Here is a 23,534-nt window from a genome sequence, read left to right as displayed (position 1 = left end):
GCTCTTTGGAAAAGACTTTAATGCTGGGAAAGGGAGAGAAAAAGAGAAGAAAAGGATAAGCAGAAGGTGCACAGCTTAGTTACAGTAGCAATGAGTACACTCTTGGGAGACCTGAAAGACCAGATTAGGGACAGAGACTGTCATGGAGAAAATGTATCTTTGTGTTAGCTGAAAGTTGACATCAATTTGATGACCCATATTCAATCGATTAGTCAATCAATCAATGATAACATTGCACTACATATTGACATTTTCCCAACTTTTTTGATTGACAATGCAAAAGGATAGAACAATTGACAATTGTCAATATAAAATTCTGAGAGCTGAAGTCCACACATCTTAAAGTTGGCAAGATTGAAAAACACTGATATACAGATAGCCCTTGACTTACATTCAACAAAAAAAATCATGGTTAAGGAGTACAGTTGTTAAGTGAGGTATCCTATGATTGCACCCAATTTTAATGACCTTTTTTGCCAGGTTTGTTAAGTGAATCACCACACTTTTTAAGGGAGACATCATGTGACCACAATTACCCCATTAACTTTGCTTGTTGGAAGTCAGCAGGGAAGATCACAAATGGCAATCATGTGATTGCAGGATGCGGCAATTGCCATAAGTATCAGCCACTTGCCAAGCGCCTGGATAGCAATCACATGATTGCGAGGACAGTTGTAAGCTGAAGGATCGCTCATAAATAACTTTTTTCAGCATTATCATAAATCTGAATGGTCAGTACATGAACGGTCATGTGTCAAAGACTACCTGTCTATGAATAGAAAACACTCAACTATGTTCTTCATTTTACACCAGATTTGAGTTTTCCATCTTATTTTCAGAAAAGCAACCCATATTGTTTTCAACCCTTTCCCGAGATTCAATACATACCGGTAAACCTGGTTCCCCAATACCTGGTGGGCCAGGCGGGCCTGGTCTGCCTGTCAAGCCAATGTCTCCCTTCAAAACAGAAATTTTATATTTGAATTTAAGAAAATATAGTTTATTAGACAAATATAGCATTCTTATTTTTGCTATAATCTCCCTGGCAGAGTGAGAAGAAACTGGAAAAATATTATCCCAGGACCAATAACCTCATGCATGGCAAGCAAATGATAAATAATTCCTAATTATTTACATTTGTATTACTTGAAAAATCTTTTAGAAACTTCAAATACTTTCGGATATATACTGTATATCCAAAAGTATTCCAGGTTTCTAAAAGTTTTTTCAAGTAATACAAAGACATTTGTACTAGTTGCACTTTTTATTATTTATTGACATTTAGTAATATTATCTATTACTTTAACTGTTTCTCCTCTTTTGTTCCTTTTCCTATGATTGACTGGTATTTTTTACCTTTGCGCCAGGCAAACCGACTCCTGTTTCTCCAGTCAATCCAACAGGGCCTGGGAGGCCTCTTTCACCCTTAAAAGGTAAAAGAAATCAATGCTTTAATTATGTTAAGATTTTAAGGAAGGTAAACTATCTCTTTTTTCCTTTTCAAAGGAAATAATTGTAAAATAAATCATCATGCTTCAATTAATTATAATTATTGTCTGGAATGAAGTGGTGAGAATTAGCTATAGGGCATAAAATATTACAAGAACGGAGAGCATATATAAACTTGAGAGAACGGAATAGAAAATAGAAACTTAACAAAAAATATCACAATTATTGTTCGGTTTTCACAGTTTTCTAAATGCTGTAGTACAGTTCTAGAGCATAAACATATTTTAGATGAACATGTATACATGGTATATCATAGACACGTATATACCAACGATATGTATCATAGAGAAATCATTCACAATCAAGCATTTTAGAACATGAAGAAAATCATTTTAATTTTCATTCTTTTTTAAAATCATAGATTGATGTGAAAATAGGATAGAACGATGTAATGCAATGTGTGAATAGGCTTGGGGGATGAGGGGACAAGATGCTGCTTAGCAAACTATGACAAGAGAGGCAGGAGCCTCCAATGGATTAACAGACAGAGGAAGAAATTTAGGAAGGGCTCGGCCTAATTGTTAAGACAGTTAAAAATGGCAGTGGGAAGTTTCTACCTTGAGATTTGCAGGAGTCTGTTAATGCAGTTTTAAAATTAAGTAGAATGAGCCCATCTAGTCATATTTCCTGTCTGATTTTCCTGTGAGGGCTGACAAATGGCTTTTAAGGATATGCCATGGGGCAGAATTAGATCAATTTGCGATGTCCTATGTTGCAGCTCCTCCTAAATTTCAGCTAAACTAGGCTCGTTTCTAAATTCAGAAATTGCAAAATTCAACATTCATCTTTGGCTCTTCTTACACACGGTTAAAAATGTTCACTTGTGAAGAACATTTTAGGGCACTTATGTATCTGCATAAATATTGGTTTTGTGTAGTGTTTTATTACCATACACAGTGGTTTGGAACAGAATTTGGCCTACAGGTAGTCCTCGGTTAACAACTGAGACTGGAATTGCCATTGCAACAAGATATGACTATAAAGTGTAATATCACACAACCATGCTGCTTAGTGACAGCAATTAAAGACATTCCTGGTTACTATGTTGAAGCAAATCACCACAGGTTGTTAAGCAAGAATACGACATGGTCAGCATTTGCAACACCTGCTGGCTTCCCCACTGACTGCTCGTGGGAGGTCAGCAAAAAAATATAGCAAATACTGTAGTGATCAGATGACCATGGGGATGCTGTGGTGGACAGAATTCTGAGGCACCGTCATAAGTACCACTCACTCAGCTCTGTCACAAGCTTGAACCATTGGTGAATGAGTGGTTGTCTGGATTCCAACTGGGCAGAGTCTGACGATCAGGACACGGGCGGTCTTGTCGATGTTATCTGGGAGGAGTTTGATTCTGTGACCCCTGAGGAAGTAGACAGGATTATGGGGAGGTTGAGCTCCACCACATGTTTATTGGACCCGTGCCCTTCCTGGCTGGTTTATGCAGCTTGGGAGGGGACACAAGGCTGGTTCCAGGCAGTTATATCTGCCTCTTTGAGTGAGGGTAGTTTCCCTGCCGTCTTGAAGGAGGCGGTGGTGAGACCTCTCCTCAAGAAGCCTGCCTTGGACCCAGCTGTGTTAAATAACTTTCATCCGGTCTCCAACCTTCGCTTTCTTGCGAAGGTTGTTGAGAGTGTGGTGGTGCATCAGCTCCCCCTGGTCCTGGATGAAGCGGATTATCTAGACCCGTGCCCATCGGGTTTCAGGCCCGGGTACGGCACGGAGACGGCATTGGTCGCTCTGGTGAATGATCTCTGGAGGGCCCGGGACAGGGGATATTCCTCTGTCCTAGTCCTATTAGACCTCTCAGCGGCTTTCGATACCATCGACCATGGTATCCTGCTGCGGCGTCTCAGGGGATTGGGAGTGGGAGGCACAGTTCTTCAGTGGTTCTCCTCCTATCTCCTGGGACGTTCGCAGTCGGTGTTGGCAGGGAGGCAGAGGTCGACCCCGAGGTCTCTCGTTTGTGGAGTTCCTCAGGGGTCGGTCCTCTCGCCTCTCCTGTTCAACATCTACATGAAACCGCTGGGTGAGATCATTCGTGGTTTTGGAGCTTTTCATTTTGACCCCAAACCACCCCAGTGATGCCCTCGACATGATGTCCCTTTGCCGACAAGACTGAGTGGCTGTGCATACCGGCATACCGGGATATTCAGAATATTCCACCTCTTTCCATGGGGGGTGAGCTTTTACCCCCCCGTAGATAGGGCTCGCAACTTGGGAGTCCTCCTAGATTCGTGGCTTACTTTGGAAGATCATATAGTGGCTGTGACTAGGGGGGCTTTCGCCCAGGTTCGCCTGGTGCGCCAGTTGCGGCCCTATCTAGACCGGGATGCCCTGTGTATGGTCACTCATGCGCTCGTGACCTCTCGTCTGGACTACTGCAACGCTCTCTACATGGGGCTTCCCTTGAAGACCACTCGGAGGCTCCAGCTGGTACAGAATGCAGCCGCGAGAGTTGTCTTGGGAGTTTCCTGGTACTCCCATGTTACACCTTTGCTCCGCGAGCTGCATTCGCTACCAGTTGTCTTCCGGGTGAGATTCAAGGTTTTGGTAATGGTTTTCAAGGCCCTACATGGCATGGGTCCGGAGTACCTCGGGGATCACCTGCTGCCGGCATCAACTTCCCTCCGCCCTGTGCGTTCCCACAGAGAGGGCCTCCTCAGGGTGCCACCGGTCAGAGAATGTCGGCTGGTGGCCCCCAGGGGGAGGACCTTCTCTGTGGGCGCCCCGGCTTTATGGAATCAGCTGCCGGTTGAGCTCCGGGTGGCACCTGACCTTCGCTCCTTCCGACGTGGTCTGAAGACCCATCTATTTGAACAAGCCGGCCTGGCCTGATGGGGGATGTGTTGGGGTTTTTATTGTGGATTTTATATTACTATCTATTGTTTTAGCTCAGGCTCCTATTTAATTCTTTTTTAATTTTTGTACTCTGTATTTTTATATGTGCCCTGTTCACCGCCCTGAGTCCTTCGGGAGAAGGGCGGTATAAAAATATAATTAATAAATAAATAAATAAATAAATAAATAAATAAATAAATAAATAAATAAATAAATAAATAAACAAGGACCACCCAGATACAATAAATAAAATAACAATAAAACAAGAGGGAAATAAGGTCACAGATGAACTTTGCAACAACTATATAATTATAACATTTATATATAAAATAGGAAATGTTTTAAGGCCATTCAGAAGCCAGGCATGTGTTCCATTACCATGAATACTGTATTTTTCAAAGAATTCAAATACGATATCAAAGAGAAAGAAAAGAGTTATGTGAATCCACTTCTTCCTATGCATATAGAGCAATGTGGTACGGAGAGATGCCCTGGAGCTAAATAGCTTTCTTGTACTTTAAAGAAAATAAAATCATAAATCATACAAAGTCTCAACAAGATGTTATTTATGAGCTGTGCTTTTATAGCTCCCTGAGGCTTGAAGCCATACCAAAGTTTCAAATGAACTGAAGTGTCTTAAAGTGGGATTTTGATGATATGGAATATTGTGAACATTTCTGTTTGTGCAGCTTGATCTTCTATTTACAAGCCGCAGTGAAAAATTGGTTTCTTGCTGTTCGATGAACTTCTGCTGTGACTTTAAAGGAACTTTTTTTTCAGTTTAGCCATGACAGCTAGAATTAATAGCAGATGAAACAGAACAGTATTGTAAAACCTCCATTCAGTGGACTAATTGGGGAAGAGAATATCTGTTATTTTTTTATCAAATATATTCATGTTAATTAATTGGCAATACTAAAGTATAATTCACAAATGACAGACATTACAGTAATTATATAAATGGACACAAATGATATCATGATGTCCTCATTGAAAAAATAAGCAAGTCATATTGTCTGAAACATAAATATATTATAACTAAAAGTAGGGCTTTTTGCTACAATTAAATGTAGTATTTCTGAGCAATTATTATATTTCAATAACGTACACAGAGAGAGTAAGCAGTGACCTCTGAAAATGCCAACTGGGAAAACTTTCACAGAATGTTTGAAGCAGCAGACAAGTTCTCCACAAATTTGAATCGCATTGTCCCTTTTAAACCTCACTTCTATGTTTAAAATTAAAATTAAGGAGCTTCTGGGTTGTTTTTATTTGTTTATTTATGTACAACATTTATATAGCTGCCTATTTTATAAGAAACTCTGGGCAGCTCCCAGCTCAGGGTGTTTGTTTTTTTCCCCTTTTTCTAGGAGAGCTTTAATCCAAGTGCTATGAATTAGTCACATGCTTGCCAAGATTATAAATGCCATTGATATGTTTTACAATGCTGAAAATCAGCAAATGATGATTAGGATGCTTGCCTTTGATCCTTGCACTCCTTCAGGTCCTTGATCTCCAGGCACTCCTTGGGGCCCCTGTTAAAATATGAAACCATGATAAAGATCTTCAAAGCCTCAAGTTAAGATGATAGATAAATAAGGATATGATCAACTGACTGCAGTAGACAATAATAGTTGAGTAGTAAGATCATTTATCTGTATATCTGAAGATTGGTTACACTCGCACAGAAGCATCAGCAGTGCTCATTTCTATCTCAAACAGTCTGTACATTTATAAAAAAAAATAGTGTAGTTCTGGGAATAGCTTAATAAAGGCCAGCAGGAGGACATTGTTGGTATCAACAGTACCTTCCTTTCAGTGATTAGGTAAAGGTAAAGCTTCCCCCGCACATGCGTGCTAGTCGTTTCCGACTCTAGGGGCTGGTGCTCATCTCCGTTTCAAAGCCGAAGAGCCAGTGCTTGTCCGAGGATGTCTCCGTGGTCATGTGGCCGGCATGACTAGATGCCAAAGGCGCACGGAACGCTGTTACCTTCCCACCATAGTGGTCCCTATTTTTCTACTTGCATTTTTACGTGCTTTCGAACTGCTAGGTTGGCAGAAGCTGGGACGAGTAACAGGCACTCACTCTGTTACGCGGCACGCGGGATTTGACCCGCCAAACTGCCGACCTTCTGATTGACAAGCTCAGCGTCCTAACCCACTGAGCCACTGTGTCCCTTTTGCTGTAATTCAGTGATTAGATTCCTGCTAATGGTTTGGATGGATCTTCTGAAATAGGTAGCAAGTTGTGCCTTTCTGGGATAACCATAACCTTTTGTAAGCTTATCAGTAAGATTGGCAACATATAAATTTAATAAATAAAAATAAATTATATTTGAAAAAAACATTTCCTACTGCAGGTGAGAGAAAAAAAAAGGGGGGGAAGTCCATGAGAGGCCACTGGGTGGAAGAGGAAGTATGTCCTCCCTCCCCCAGGTCACTTGTCTTTCTGTCCAGTTTTACTTTGTGTGTGTGTGTGTGTGTGTGTGTGTGTGTGTGTCTGTCTGTCTGTCTGTCTGTCTGTCTGTCTGTCTGTCTATCTATCTATCTATCTATCTATCTATCTATCTATCTATCTTTCTTCATCATTCTCACTATCACCATCATCGTATTTGTATAGCCTTCCATCTCCTGTTAAAGTAATTCTGGTCAGTGTACTTATACATCATTATAGTACAGTTATTTCTAAATTGCTGATTTCCAAACACTTGAGAGGACTTAGATGGAATAAACTCTTCAAATCTTGATATATACCATAATAAATTTAAGGACTGTTTGTTTAAACTGGGAAAGGAAAAAAGATTTGGGGGACAGTCATGCATAGAATGAAGGCTACTGCTAAGCTTGTAAGCCGCCCTGAGTCTTCGGAGAAGGGCGGGATATAAATGGAATTAAAATAAAATAAAATAAAATAAATCTGAATTGTACTTATAGTCCTCAGCTTATATCCATTTGTTAAATGACTGATCCAAGTTACAGTGGTGCTGAAAAAAATAGAGGTATGACCAGTTCTCAAATTTCCAGTGGTCACAGCACCCCTGGGGATGCATGATCCAGTCTAGGTACTTGTATGCCTAGGCTATAATTATGACAGATTACAAATAGATGTTGACTATGATGGGTGTCAACTTATGACTGGTCTCACATATCTCATTAAGCTATACAATGCTCAACAATGTCATGTGTGGACCAGGCTATTATGACTTATTCAACAACCATTGTTAAAACAAATCATGACTGGGCACAATATATGAACTTAGCTAATTGATTGATTGATTAATTGATTGATTCATTGGTTCATTCATTCATTCATTCATTCCATTCAATTTGTATGGCCATCCATACGTTCTACAGTAAGTGACTCTGGGTGGCTCACAACAGGTAAAATAATTTAATAACAAAGATACAAATATAAGAACTGTCCACAATCAGCTTAAAAAACATAAAATCACAATTCACAGCAGAATTCATTTGATATCAACTCAATACAGACTTTGTAAGAGCTCCCCACCATTGCTGGATCCCAGGCACATGATGCAAGAATTTGTATTATCCCCACTAATCAACTTTATTCTGATAATAATAGAACTAAAAATGAATAAATTATGCAGCAACAAACTTCATTATGAAATTACTAGTCCTCAGGTTACAACAGCAATTGGGATCAGGATTAAATCTGGAGAGACAGAGAAGGGTGGCATGCGGCACAATCTTTAAGCAGACTTTCTAGTCTCTATTACCTGCAGACCTCGGGGACCTCTTGGACCACCTGGGCCTTCTGGACCCTACAAGATAAGAGAAGAAATTAGGAAGCTGCCTTTGACCAACTCAAGGCGTAAGTCTAGCCAGGCTCATAGTGTTCACACTGATTGGTGGCAGCTGTCCACAAATTCAGGAAGACATTTTTGCAGGCCTGCTACAGATCGTTAATGTTAAGGCAGCTAATTTAAAAACGAATTGATACTATTACATTCTTTACACCTATTGAAAATATTCCCACCGCAATAGTCCTCTCTTTGCTAATCATATTTACATGATGATGATCTAGATCAGGGGTGTCAAAGTGTCAGCCCGCGGGCCGGTTGCATCACAGTGAAACCGCACCCACCCCATTGCCGGGATACGTCCAGTGGTGGGATTAAAATATGTGAACAACCAGTTCTCTGTGTGGATGCTGCTTCCAGAAGTCCATTCTGGGCTTGGGCAACAAAAAATTAGCTACTGGTTCTGCCGAACTGGTGCAAACTGGCTGAATCCCACCACTGGATATGTTGCGACATGTCATCTGACGTTGCGAGTTTGACATCCCTGATTTAGATATTTTAGCATCAGGCTACATCTACATCTGGTCTATTGTAGATCATATCTCCTTATCTTCTTTCCAAGTCTTTACCTTACCATTTCTCCCCTCCTCCCCATTAAATCTATGATAGTTACTTACTCGGTCTCCTTTTATGCCTGGTGTTCCACATTCACCTCTTTCACCCTGAGATTTAAAAAGTGCCATTAATATTATCTCCGCATTAAAAGACAATTCCAAGCAACAACACTGGTCTTTCTTCATTGCAAGATTTCCACTCCCCTTATATTTTCTTTTTGGAAACATGTTTTAAGATTTTACAAAAAAAGGAAAATGTAGGTTATACAATTCATTAATTAATAAGTACTCCATCCTTTCTCTTTAAATTCAGTAACTCACCTTTTACTTGCATACAACAAACAGAGGATCCAAGAAGTTGAGAAGTCCATACCTTTTCTCCTTTATATCCAGATTTCCCCTAACAGAAAGAAGTGAAATATCTTTTAACTAAATTAGTACAGGCACTTGCTAGCCAAAACGTGTAGGATTAACACTAGGCATTTAATTTCAAAATGTGCATCTGTCTTGGAGTGAGAAAAAGGAACTAAGAACCAGTGATTGGGTCTTCTTTTACTTGATTTTTTAATTTGACTTTTATTTGGTGAACTCAATCCAGTGCCTTGGCAATGCACAGTGGTCCTGATTCTCTAGTATCAGACCCCCAGCAAAGCCACTGAAAAGTTTTGCAGAGGGATGACTAATGCTTCAGTCACCGTTTTTGTCTCACTTTTTTTTTACAAAGCAGTATCTGAGCTCCTGAATAAAATAAAAGGATATTGTTGCAATTTCTGTCAATAGTATGAAAACCCACTCTAAGGCTGTCATTATAAAAATCCAATTATCGTTATGCTAAACCATGCCATCGTCTAGCCATTTCCAACATCCCAGGATTGTCTAGGTAGCTTTTGTGGCTTGGGATTAATGTTACAGTTGCTGCATAATCTAGTCCAGATTGCGGACATGAATTGGGATAGTGGGTTGAAGATTTTATGAGTGAGGCCGATGATGTGGGAGGAGCAGTACTTCACACATTGCTAAATTTGTTTATTTTTTTCTCACATTTTTTTGCTTTTTATTAGTGGACCCCATGCAGCCAACAGCCTAAGGCTACTAAATCTGGATTGCAAAAATCTGATTGTCGCTATATAGCAACAAAGACTCACAGAAAATTTTAACTGTTTGCCGATGGCTAGTGGTTATCTGGCATTTTGAAATCCTCATACAGTAAGCCTGAGTCCTTTGGGAGAAGGGCAGTATACAAATAAAATTAATAATAATAAGCCTACCTTAGCCTAATTGTTCATGATCCAAGGGATCAGATCAATAGTGTTGTAAGATCCTGTCCCCTCCCTGGCAGCCTGTTGCTTAGGCAGAGAATGTCACAAAGAAAGAAAATGAGAGCAAGAAAAAGGGGGACATTATTGGACAAAAAGAAGTGGGTAGCCCCACTCTTTTTGGCTCTCAGCTCTGTTTATCACACACTCTCCCTGAATGAGTACAGCTTTGGATAGAAAAAAGACTGCTACCTCCTTCTGTTTGTGTGAATGCAAATTCTGATTATCAGTGTGTGATGGCATACATTTTTAAAGTACCTAGATGTTTCTTTCAAAGCAAATTAATTCATGGCACAAAATACTGATTTTTACCTCTGTCCCATCTCTTCCCGGAATTCCATTTAGGCCTGGCTCCCCCTAGAAGCAATAGGATATTTTAATACTATTCCTCTACAACCTGCTACTTTCACAACTTAGTGAACATTGTAAGTGTTCTGAGAACATTCTAAAAACTCTTAATGGACAATTGTAAATTGGCTGGAGTCTTAACAACACATCACTCATATGCTGAAATGTACGTGTTATGTTTTAACTTCTAATTTCTTCTACAATGGGAGATCTCTTAATTTCAGCCAGATACATTCTAAATCAGCAGTCCTCAACCTTTATGGCTTGGTGGCCCAGCTGGGGGGAGGAGAGGGGAATTGGGCCACGCGAGCAATGGGCCGGTGCGCATGCGCACACAGTGCTTGCGTGAGTGGTGGGCCAGCCCGCATGCAAGTTGAGCTTTGCACGTTTGTGTGCGCAGCCCAATTCTGAATAGGCCATGGGCTGGTAGTGGGCCATGGACTAGGAGTTGGGGACCCTTGTTCTAAATGACTGATTTTTCAAAAATGAGCTTTTAAGCATATTTGAAACATCGTAGCACCTTTCCTCCTTTTGCACCGGGTGCTCCATCATCCCCAGGGCGACCTTTTTTACCCTGGAAGCAAAAGATGTAAAAGTGGAAAGTTAACGGAGTTCTTTACTGTACAACTTCCTAGACATTATTATACCTCAACAACTTTCACTTGTTGCTCCCAAGAAAATGAGGAGATGGCTAGGAAGACAAGGAACAAAATTCAAGGAACTTTTGCTTAAAGTACTACCTGAATTTTGTTATTAAAGGCTGTGGCTCATAGTGGTGCTGCAAGAGGAAATATACAGCAGAGGTAGTTCTCTGAATGTACTGTATACTGTGAAAAAACAGAAATTCTCACTTCGTCAAGAGGGAGGGTGGAAGTCGTGTAGAGACTGGGGCGTATCTTTCTGCTCTAAATAGTTAAAAGAAGTGGACTACATATATCATTCTGATAAATATAACCAACAGCATCTTGATTCATTCCCTGCTCAGTGTGTTGAACCACTTATTATACATTCCATTTACTTTCATGCTTTAATTCCATCATATAACATGTTTATTGAACTCATAACGATTTTCACTCCCTATCTGTCAAAAACCATTCCATAATTCAAAAATGACTAATGAGCTAACATAGTTTGTGCCCCCCCACCCCGGCCTAGCTGCGCTGCACTTCTTATCATACCTTTTTGGCCAGAATTCTACTCAATATATGTAATAAATCAAGCCCCCCCCCACGTAGCTTTTGCATCCCCTCTTGCTCCCTGTAGTGAGTAGAGAGGGTGGCCTTGACAGCCAGAGGAAAGATCTGTTACAAAGCAACAAACAAATAAATGTGGCTTAAGCTATGATAAAAAATTACAAAAGTGCCTAAAGCGGGCATTCCCTCTAATTCGCATGATTGTGTTGCAATTGTTCTTTGATGAAATTTGTTATGTATTGAGCTTTAGGAAGACCTTATCACATGTATGCTGGAATGCTAACGGTTCTTCAGCAACACAGATGGGACTTTCCAGTCCGGGCTGCAGTCAACTTGGTGGGAAAGATGCGTTCAATCTGATTGGTTGGTAAGTCTATGGGAAACTATATAAAGACTGCATGGATACCCCTACCCCTCAGTACAGTTATAGTTATGAATAAAACAACAGTTTTTCTGTACTCATCTGCCTGGTGTCTTTCCTGCTCGTCCGAACCTGAAATATAACAGTGGCGACGAGGGTGGGATCCTGCTTCGCACAGAGCTGAAGTCACGAGGGGTTAGCTTTACATGCTGGTGGAAAGAGGTATCTTTCCCCCCCTCTCTTTCGGCTGGCTAGTATTAATACGCTAACGGCCACACGCTCAGAATCACCCGTCTGAGCTCGTGAAGCAGGATCCAGAACACAGGAAGTTGAGAAGATGCCAAAGGTCGGCAAGCTCCGAGAATTCGACATTCGCAATCCCGAAGAGTGGCTGTCGTACCTCGGGCAGATCGAAAATTACCTACAGGCAAATCAAATTGCAGAAGAAGGCCTCAAGGCAGCAACACTGCTCTGCATATGCGGACCTGCAACGTTTGATCTAGCGGAGAGCCTATTTGCCCCTACGCCGATAGAGACAGTATTGTTTGCCGACCTCAAGCAAAAGTTGAATGGACATTTTAAACCAAGAATGTCCAAAATGGCGTGGAGATTCAAATTTAATCAGAGAGTGCAACGCCCAGGAGAAACAGCCTTGGAGTTCATCGCAGGCCTGCGCCAGGCCGCGCATCTTTGCAAATTCTCCAACTTGGAAGAATGCCTGAGGGATCGGTTAGTTTGCGGCCTTCATGATAAAGCCCTCCAACAAACACTATTCGCAAAACCAAATTTAACACTATTGGAGGCACAAGACGAAATAATGGCTGACGAAGCAGCCGGAGGTGCAGTACAAGTAGTGCAAACCACCAAACCTTCCAAAGCAAAAGAGTCAATTCACCACCAGGTCGCAAAATATGGTGGCGAAACCACAGCAGACGAAGAAACAGAGATAGACAAGCTACAGAAGCAAGCAGGAACACAAGAACGCGGACTTCAACAAAAAGAGAACAATTATAAGGCAGTTCTCTTCCCTATAAGGGACGCGGTGGCTCAGTGGGTTAGGATGCTGAGCTTGTCGATCAGAAGGTCGGCAGTTTGGCGGGTCAAATCCCGAGTGCCGCATAACAGAGTGAGTGCCTGTTACTTGTCCCAGCTTCTGCCAACCTAGCAGTTCGAAAGCATGTAAAAATGCAAATAGAGAAATAGGGACCACTACGGTGGGAAGGTAACAGTGTTCTGTGCGCCTTTGGTGTCTAGTCATGCCAGCCACATGACCATGGAGATGTCCTCAGACAAGTGCTGGCTCTTCGACTTTGAAACGGAGATGAGCACCAGCCCCTAGAGTTGGAAACGACTAGCACGCATGTGCGGGGGAACCTTTACCTTTACCTTACCTCTTCCCTAGATTCATGGGTTGTGGCGGCAACCATGCTCGCGTGAACTGCAGGTTCCGGATGGCCACGTGTTGGGCCTGTGGAAGGACTGGACACATCGCGGTCATTTTCTGAGCTCGTCAAAGAGACGGTCATCACAAGCAGCAGTAGGGGGAGCCGACAAGGAGAGGTACCGGGGCCCAGGGTCCAACCAGCGTGGGGTTTTTTAAAAGCCGGAGGAGTATCTGCCGTACAGGGGCTCATTGCCCCTTAAATCCAAGCTTAAACTTTCAATTGAATTACAAGGCATTCCATGTAAAATGGAATTAGACTCTGGCTCAGCAGTCTTGATCATTTCACACAAGACATTTAACTATGTTTGCAGCTGCAGCAATCACTGGGTGAAATTGAGGCCCTCAAGCATTATTCTGACCGACTTTCAGAACACCCATGTTAAAATCAAGGGGGAGGCCACCCTGTCAGTAAAATTAAAAAAGTTTCTTGGGCACCTGGATGTCGTAGTGGTAGAGGGCCAATGAACAAGTCTGATTGGACTTGACTCGTCTGAGGCATTGGGAATCCAGATAACAGGCATCAATAGAACACAAAGTATTGACCTCAGAACTGTGTGTGAGGAATTTGCAGACGTCTTCGATTCTAAGTTGGGAAAGTACACAGGGCCACCTATTTCGCTTAAATTAGACCCTAACGTAATGCCAATCAGAATAAAGCCAAGAAGAGTTTCGTTTGCGTTAAAACACAAAATCGAAGCAGAAATAGACAAATTAGTAGAACAAGGAGTGTTGCAGCCTGTTGAAGGGGGGGAATGGGAAACCCCTATAGTTACCCCACTTAAGCTAAATAGAGAAGTTCGTATTTGCGCGGACTATAAATGCACCCTAAACAAAGCTTTAAACCAGCATGCTTACCCGGTTCCAGTAGTCAGCCATGTTCTCGCCTCTTTACAGGGAGGAGCCATTTTCGCTAAGCTCGATTTGGTGCAGGTGTACCAGCAGCTGCCAGTAGATGAGGCCACAGCAAATATGAACTTCTCCATTTGGCTTAAGTGGGGTAACTATAGGGGTTTCCCATTCCCCCCCTTCAAACTATAGTCACACACAAAGGAGCTTTTAAAGTCAATGGGTTGCAGTTTGGCATAAGCGTTGCACCTGGCATATTTCAAGAAATCATGGAGCGCACACTCAAGGGCATTCAGGGTGTTTGCCCATACTTTGATGATGTTCTCATCGCAGGAGAATCTGAAGAGGTTTTGGCCAGTAGACTCAGGGCTGTATTGCACAGGCTACACAACGCAGGCCTTAAATTGGAAAGAAATAAATGCAGTATAGGAGTCACTTCAACAGAGTTTTTGGGATTTTGTATAGATGCCAGTGAAATCCACCCTGCGGAATCAAAGGTAAAGGCCATCAAAATGGCTCCTAGTCCCAAGAATAAAGCTGAATTACAAGCATTTTTGGGGTTATTGAATTTTTATCATACATTTCTGCCTCATAAGGCAGCTATAGCAGAGCCCCTCCACAGACTGCTTGACAAGAAGGCTGTCTGGAATTGGACTAATGTACATGAGAGAAGTTTTCAGGACCTTAAGGTCCTGTTGTCAGACAAATCTACTGTCACACATTATATAGAATCTAAACCTGTTTGCATTGCTTGTGACGCATCTCCTTATGGAGTGGGAGCTGTTCTAAGCCACTTACAAAAAAATGGGAAGCAAGTCCCCATAGCATATTATTCTAGAACATTATCTGTTACTGAAAGAAATTATGCACAAATTGATAAGGAAGCCTTAGCTATAGTGGCTGGGGTCAAAAAATTCCACGATTATTTATATGGGAGAAAATTCACTGTATTTACTGATCACAAACCTCTTTTAGGCTTATTCACAACAGATAAGCAAACTCCCCACATATTATCACCTAGAATGCTCAGGTGGTCTATATTCTTGTCTGCTTATAATTTCAAGAAAATTCACAAACCTGGGAAGGAAATGGGCCATGCAGATGGCCTCAGTAGGCTACCTTTAGCTCTGATAGATCCTGATCCAGTCCCTGCTGCACAAATACTGTCCATACAGGAATTACCTGAATTCCCCCTCAATGCTGGGGACATTGCTGCTGAAACTGCTACAGATAGAATTTTAAGCAGAGTATTGTCATGGGTATTCACGGGATGGCAGGACAGAAGTCCTGGTCCTGAATTCCAGAGTTATTTTATCAGAAGGCATGAGTTATCTGCACACAAGGGATGTTTGTTATGGGGTAATAGAGTCATTATTCCATCAGTCTTGAGAGATAGAGCACTACAGTCCTTGCATGAGGGACACCCTGGTATAGTGTGCATGAAAGCATTAGCTAGAAGCTACTTGTGGTGGCCTGGTTTAGATAAGGCTGTTGAGGAGCGGGTACACGGTTGCTATATATGCCAAAGATCAAGACCTGAAATCCCTCAGGCACCTGTCCATAGATGGGAGGCAACTCACACGCCCTGGTCCAGGATTCATATTGATTATGCTGGGCCTTTTCAGGGACAGTTATTCTTAGTTGTAGTGGATAGCTACTCAAAATGGCTGGAAGTAGTTCCAGTCCCCAATATGACTACTGCTAGGACCATCCAGGTACTGAGGAAACTTTTTGCTACACATGGGCTACCTGATGTCATGGTTTCAGATAATGGGGCTCAATTTACTGCTGCTGAGTTTCAGGCTTTCCTCAGAGCAAACATGATCAGACATGCCACATCTGCACCATTTCATCCATCGTCGAATGGACAAGCAGAACGAATGGTGAGAACGACCAAGGACGCACTCAAATGCATCATCACAGGTGACTGGCACCACAGACTAGCAGACTTCCTGCTTTGTCAACACTCCACACCTTGTACAGCCACAGGAAAAAGTCCTGCAGAGCTTTGCTGGGGCAGACGCCTCATCACTAAGCTGGACAGACTTCATCCGGACAGGGTGGCATCAGATGCTGCTCAACCCAAACCCCCGAGGGGGCTACAACCGGGTGACTTGGTCTGGGCCAGAAATTATGGGCCGGGACATTTGTGGGTCCCAGGGAAGGTGGTTGACAAAACAGGGCCCCTATTTTACACAGTAGGGGTGGAGGGAGGGCGTCTGGTAAAACGGCATGTGGATCAACTAAGGAAGAGATTTCCAGAACGGTCACTAAGTGAATATGGGGGTACTAGTCCCTCTCGTAGTTATCAAGCTGACACACAGGCTAGCTCTTATTCTCCCTATCAGCGTTTTCAGTACACAGCAGGTTTCGAGTCTGAAGAGGACCAGGACAGCACGGAGGTGCAACATGGAACCCCTGATCAGTCAGATCAGCCAGACCCTAGTGACCGCTGTGCTTACTCTGCTTCAAACTTTGACTCTGGGGTGGGCCTACCGGGTGAGGCCAGCCAGAGCAATCTTCCATCCTCAGATTCTCCAGCACAGGAGAGCATGAACTCACCTGGCGTGCCAGATAAGTTGGTACATCACAAAGTGGGTGGAGCTCAAAGACGTTTCTCACGGCCTCACAGGCCACCTGCATAACTTGCTGACTATGTTGTCAAATAAGACAAAGTATTGTAATTGGATTACCAGCTTGTGGGCATGCCCATTGTTTTTTGGATTTTGTTAATCAACATGTAATGGCTTGCAATTGCATACTGAAAGGGAATTAACTGAGAGAGAGTCTTTTTCAGTGAGATGTTCTTTTATCTCTTTGTAGTCTACTATGTACTATTAGGTAGTGCGATACTACTGGCAGAACAGTAAAACTGTCTTAGTCTCATTGGATGCAACCTATGCATTGCACGTCCAAGAAGGTCGCGTTATGAATATTCTACCTTGAATGGGGTCAAACATTCAATTAAACAATTGGAGGTTGGGAGTGAATTATAATCCTTAAATGTCAAGGGTTATATTGTCTGTTCCTTAAAAGGGGAAGGGGTGTTATGTATTGAGCTTTGGGAAGACCTTATCACGTGTATGCTGGAATGCTAACGGTTCTCCAGCAACACAGATGGGACTTTTCAGTCCAGGCTGCAGTCAACTTGGCGGGAATGATGGGTTCAATCTGATTGGTTGTTAAGTCTATAGGAAACTATATAAAGACTGCATGGATACCCCTACCCCTCAGTACAGTTATAGTTATGAATAAAACAACAGTTCTTCTGTACTCATCTGCCTGGGTCTTTCCTGCTTGTCTGAACCCGAAACATAACAAAATTCACTGGTGATTTTTGTTCTCAGAATAAAATGAAGGAAGACTCTCCTGGGTGTCTCACCCCCCTGCTCTCCAAAGACAAGGCAAGATAGAAACGCAATAAAACTCTCCTTGGTCTTGCTGACAATTCCAGTTTAACCTAACGTCTGTTCATCTGAGACTCTCCCACTGAGTTTTAGGAAGCAACTTTATAGCAACTGTCTTGGGTATGCCAACCGAGTTGATATATCTGCACAACTGCATGCAGATACGTTTTTTTTAATTGAAAAGTTTTACAAAATTTAAAAAACATATAAATTGAACCCCCCTCCCCATCACCCCTCCCCCCGCCAGACTTCCCAAAGCAGAATACAGGGTATTGTGTATAACAATCTTATACAAACATATGCTAAATATCTATTAAAACATTAACAAACCTTCCACTCTTTAACTCCCTTATAACAAAACTATAATAACTATAATAACACATCTTTTTAATTACTAAAAATTATTCATAAGCTATTTGAAACTTTTTAGTCCCATATTTATTTTGAACATAATCAATCCATCTTCTCCATTCCAAAATATATTTTTCTTGTGATTGCTCTTTCAAATATGCTGAAACTTTTTGCCATTTCAGCCATGTCCATTACTTTAAATGTCCATTGTTCTATCGTAGGTAAATTTTCTTTCTTCCAATATTGCGCCACTAGAAATCTGGCTGCCGTTATTAAATGTAACATCAATTTGGTTTCTATAGCAGAACAGTCCAAGATAATACCCAGTAAAAATAACTGGAGTAAATCTTATCTTTTTCTTAAAAACTTTCTGAAGAATCCACCATATTTTTATCCAAAAAGCTTTAACATTTTTACATGTCCACCATATATGATAATAAGTTGCCTCTTCACTACCACATCACCAACACTTAGGTGATTGATTTGGATACATACATGCTATTTTTTTAGGATCTAAATGCCATCTATAAAACATTTTATAAAAATTCTCTCTTAAGTTTTGCGCTTGTATAAATTTTACATTTGTAACCCAATTTTTTCCCCAAGTGTCCATCATCATAGGTTCTTGAATATTCTGAGCCCATTTTATCATACAATCCTTAACTAACTCCGATTCTGAATCAATCTCTATCAATGCGTTATATAGCCTTTTTATATGCGATTGACTTTGATCTCTAATTTGTTTTATAAAATTTTCATCAACTCTTGTTATACCAATTTTCTGATCTTCTTTCCATCTAGCTTGTAATTGTATGAACTGAAACCAAGTCTGTACTATCTTTTCTTCTTTTAATACATTTAAAGGTTTCAGTTGCAAAATATTCCCTTCCATTCTAAGAAGCTCTTTATAAGTAATCACGTCTTGTTTCTGATCCACATTTATATTTCCTATTGCATGTCTGGGTATTCTCCATATAGGTATTCTGTTATTTAATATATATTGATATTTTTTCCAAACTCGTAACAGAGCATTCCTTAAAATATGAGTCTTAAAAACATTGTCCACCTTTTTATCATATAATAAATACGCATGCCATCCATACAATAAATCATACCCCTCAATATTCAATATTCTTTAATCTGTTAAATTAAACCAGTCACTAATTGTTGATAATACAACTGCATCATAATATAATCTCAAATTGGGCATCTTAAGACCTCCTCTTTCACGTACATCTTGCATAATTTTAAACTTTACTCTCAGTCTTTTCCCTGCCCAAATGAATTTATTAATACCTTTTTGCCACTCATTTAAATTTACATCTTTCTTAAGTATTGGTATCATTTGAAACAAAAATAAAATTTTTGGTAAAACATTCATCTTCACAGCTGCAATTCTCCCCAACCAAGACAAGTGTAATTTTGGTCTATAATTCTTTGGTTGACTAAGATCTTGATCTTCCTTTGGAATCAATGTTATAAAAGCTGTTCTCCATGATGGGGGCACTACTCCCCCAATTTGAATTGCTCTAAATAAATCCCTTAGAGGCTCCACCATTTCTGACTGTAAATTTTTATAATAACTAGCTGTCAGTCCATCTATTCCTGGCGATTTACCCATTTTCAACTGTTTAATTGCTAAAACAATCTCTTCAGAGGTTATTAACGCTGGCGAAGCCCCTGCACTCCTGGAGACCACAGCTTTCGATGGTTTCAATGACATCTTAAACCAGTAAAAGTCAGGCACTATCAGCTTTTAAGTTGTTATTCTCTGTTTTGATATAATATTAATTCCTTATCGAAGAAAGGGAAAAAAGGGATTCAAATAAAAAAATTTAAGATCTTACTATTCTCTTCTTAAAATTCTTATGATTTCTTGTGATTTTCTTATAGTCCTTATAATTTTCAATATCCGAACAATCGCTTTCACTTTAAAAAAAAACACCAGCCAAGCACTTTCGATTCTTGTTACAAAGAATCACTCAGGCACCATCTTCCCCTTCCTTTTAAGACGATCGTTGAAACAGAAGAAAGTTGAGATTCCAGAGTTAAAGTCTAATACTTGCTATTTATACAGCTCCCGCATCCGCTCTGCCTGCTTCAGTTGCTCAAGATAACAATCAAATCCAGCAGGAGTGGATTCAGCGTCTTGCTCTGCTTGAAAGCAGAGAAGTCCTCCGATCTGGAGTATCTCCGGGCTTTGGGGGAGCTCTCACCCTTCAAGCCCAGAATAAATATTCTAGGGCTCTAGGGGAGCTCTACCCCTACCCAGAATGCTCCCCTTCCCCTCTTTGCCCAAGGGGAAGGGTTTTCAAGCCGCGGAACAGCTGATCGTAGCTGCTCCACGGCTTTAATGAGATTGGGGGGCTGGCGGTCGATTCCGACCGTCCGTGCCGCTGAAGAGCCACCCGGAAGTCCATGCAGATACGTTTTCTGTGATCGTCCTACTGAATCACAAGCCTGCCCTTTCTCAACGCACATTTCATCAGCATTGCAAATTAATAAAGTGCCACTGTTAAAATTAATCCACATTGTACATAGAATGTAAGCTACAGAACCAGAAAAGTGAGGGGGAAAAAAAGATACTTACAGCAGGGCCAGGAAGGCCCTTTTCTCCTTTTTCACAGTCACACACAGGAGGCTGAGGACACTTTTGGGGGCAAAAACAACCAAGCAAATGAAACTTCAGCATAATCAAGACAGGTTGTGTGTTTTGCTTATAACTATTTTTATATTTTCGGTTTTTAATCAATTTATATCCTACACTTGTAATGCCTCCACACCTTTAAGGGAGGGCTGTATTGATTAAAGAATACCAGTAATAAAACTACATAACATTTTCACCAACGTGGATAATTATTTAACTTTCATGTTCATTTATCAGGCAACTAGTTTTAAACACAACCCACCCATTCATTCATCTATGCACAAATATGACTTACCCCTTCTTCTGCCAGGACTTTCTAGAGAGATAGATATAAATGGAAAGAAAATTAGATTTTTACAGATAATAAAGCACAGTTCTTTAAAAAGTGAAAAAGCAAGCTCATGGGAAGATAATCCCAACATAATAGTACTTGTACTATGCAATTTCTTTTGTTTTATTTGATAAAACCTCTGTATAATTAATAGTTACGTAACAGAGTGGACAAGGAAAGGTTGCTTAGTTGATTCATAATATACTGAGAACATAAGACAACATGTATTAATATCTATATATTTGAAGTTCCAAAGTGGTAAAGCTTTTTGGAAAAGGTGGGAGATACATTTAGCTCCACCCCCAGCATGGTGAGATTCCTCCTGTCCTCGTCCTCACCACCCTGAAGCCCTACCTACCTATTCTGGAACAGAGGGAAACCTCAGTCCACAATGGCCCACATGCAAGGGCTTTCCTATCCTGGATATCTACAGGAATGCATTATGGAAGCAGAGATTGGAAAAAATGTAATGTAGGACACCAACAACATACATAACTCTAGCGTCTTAATAAATCAGCATGGAAGAGCAGAACATGTTGTTAATGGATACATGGTTATATTATTGGCCCATAACATGACCTCATTCTCACAAACAAAACGTTTTCCCCCTCCATGGTTTTTTATTATTATTATTTACTCGTATTTATGTTTCCTTTCTTTTGTATAGCTCAAGATGGTGTACATTTTGAGCTATACATCTCCTTCCTCCAATTTCTCCCTCTTCCTTCCTCCTTCGTACATCTCCCTCCTCTTATTTCTCCGACCACAAACCTGTGTGGTGGAATGGGCTGGGTGCAACTGGCTGGCCAAAGTCAGCCAAGGAACTACTGTAGCTGAGGGTGGACGAGAGTCATGATCTCTGAGTTCCTAATCCAGCACCCTAATCTCTATACCAGACTGGTTTCTGTCATCTCCTTAAAAGAGTAATCAACCCAGCTCTCGGCTCATCTTTTCCAACTGATTACGCAGCACATATTCAAGTCATTTGACTAAACTCTAATATGCCGTTGAACAATTAGCATTTTGACAGCCACTTTGTGAGGAAGGATATAATTCTGGCTTCCTGAAACTAGGGACTTTTGGAGCCCTGTGTTCCAAGTGATATTCCATCACAGAACATTTGCACATAACCCACAGAAAAATTCCATCTGCATAAGGGATCTATCCAGTATATTGGCCCAATTGAGGTATTTGCCCCTACCATTTCTTTGAGGATTCTTTCCACCACGTCTTTTTCCTGCAGATTGAAGACAAACCTAGAGGCTGGAACGCTGGCCAATAGCCGGAGTTTGGCAGCATTGGCCACCTCCTCGGCTACTCTGGTCATTCCCACAGTGAAGAACACGATACCTTGATGTTTAGCATCGGCGGTAGCTGAAAAAATATCTGGGTTTCTTGGATGGTCTGCCCCATCAGTCAACAACACAGCAACTTTCACGCTACCGTGAGTTCCCTCAGTCATATAGAGCTGAGTGAGATTTGTAATGGCATAGGTGGTATAGGTCCCGTGGCCAATGTATGTAATGGGAGCAATTCGAGACTTAAATGCCTCGGGGCCCTTCCAGTCTCTAAATGCTTGCTCAATAAGGACAGTGCTGCTATACTGAAGTAAGGCAGTCCTCCAGCTGAGTGCGCGGCCAGAGCTGAGCTGCAGGCCTTTCATTCTGTCTACTGTCTCCAAGACAAACTTTTTCTGCTGCTCATGATTGAAGTTCTTAGCACTCTCTGAACTGTCCAGGAGAAAGGCCATTTCCAAAATGCAGCCTTCATCTAGAAATCCAAAAAGTCAAGAGGAAGAAAATAGCTCAGATTAGTCACTTGAACGCTAAAGACATGACCTCTTTTGTATCCTTCAGTCTTCCACAGATGTTTGAAAAACTTACTGAAGTTGTTGAACTCGTTTTCCTCCAACACCCACTAACACAGTTCTGCACAATTCTATACAAATCTACTTGGAAGTCCTGCTGAGTTCAGAGGGGTTTATTCCCAAGTAGGCATGGGCCTTGCCATAGGTCTGTGTCTGGGAGAAAAGATGCATCTGCCCATACCACCTTCAGAGCTATTCTGGTCTAGTAGCTTCCGGATAGATTGTAGGCCCCAGAATTCCCAGCTGGGGTGGCTATTAGGATGGCAAAGGCTTTTCTAGAGTTTTTCAAGAGAAAGCTGAATGCTGGAGAATGAGTTTCTCATAAAGAAACTTTAAACAAGGCGTGCATAATAGGCAAATGTGGGCATAGTTATTTAAATGTCAATATTTTCCAATTATCTCGTTTTTCCAGCTTTTCAGACATACTCAATATTTTTGAGGAAAATATTGAGTATGTCTGAAAAGCTGGAAAAACTAGATATTTTTTTCCCCTGAGATAAGTCACTCGTTTGTATATAACAGAGGTTGACGACCTGTTGGCTCCTGCCTTTGAACCATCCATTTTGCAGCCTCTCCCGGAAACAGAGCTGAATATCTGTGCTTTATCTTTCTGCCTCTGTGGTAAACCTAAAGAAATGAAGTTGTAGCCAGACATATTACTTTGGAAGTGGAAGGTATATGTGTCTACTTACTTG

General features: G+C 41.3%; 1 protein-coding gene across 1 annotated transcript in view; it reads right to left on the bottom strand.

Moving 5' to 3' along the window:
* LOC308674896 (uncharacterized protein) overlaps positions 1 to 23,534 on the bottom strand; it is a gene marked incomplete at both ends in the record, with an annotated part of 59,862 nt that overhangs the window by 35,700 nt on the left and 628 nt on the right. The window contains 11 exons of the mRNA XM_081339757.1: positions 889 to 957; positions 1,357 to 1,425; positions 5,832 to 5,885; positions 8,091 to 8,135; positions 8,792 to 8,836; positions 9,102 to 9,128; positions 10,357 to 10,401; positions 10,913 to 10,966; positions 20,585 to 20,644; positions 20,937 to 20,957; positions 22,174 to 22,742. Coding sequence (XP_081195883.1) covers positions 889 to 957; positions 1,357 to 1,425; positions 5,832 to 5,885; positions 8,091 to 8,135; positions 8,792 to 8,836; positions 9,102 to 9,128; positions 10,357 to 10,401; positions 10,913 to 10,966; positions 20,585 to 20,644; positions 20,937 to 20,957; positions 22,174 to 22,742 — 1,058 coding nt within the window. The remainder of the gene's footprint in view (positions 1 to 888; positions 958 to 1,356; positions 1,426 to 5,831; positions 5,886 to 8,090; positions 8,136 to 8,791; positions 8,837 to 9,101; positions 9,129 to 10,356; positions 10,402 to 10,912; positions 10,967 to 20,584; positions 20,645 to 20,936; positions 20,958 to 22,173; positions 22,743 to 23,534) is intronic.

The sequence above is a fragment of the Vipera berus genome (assembly GCF_964194415.1).
Source record: "Vipera berus genome assembly, chromosome: 1".
Taxonomy (NCBI): domain Eukaryota; kingdom Metazoa; phylum Chordata; class Lepidosauria; order Squamata; family Viperidae; genus Vipera; species Vipera berus.
The sequence above is the reverse complement of the archived record's forward strand: the minus strand, read 5'-3'. Positions and strand labels throughout refer to the sequence as shown.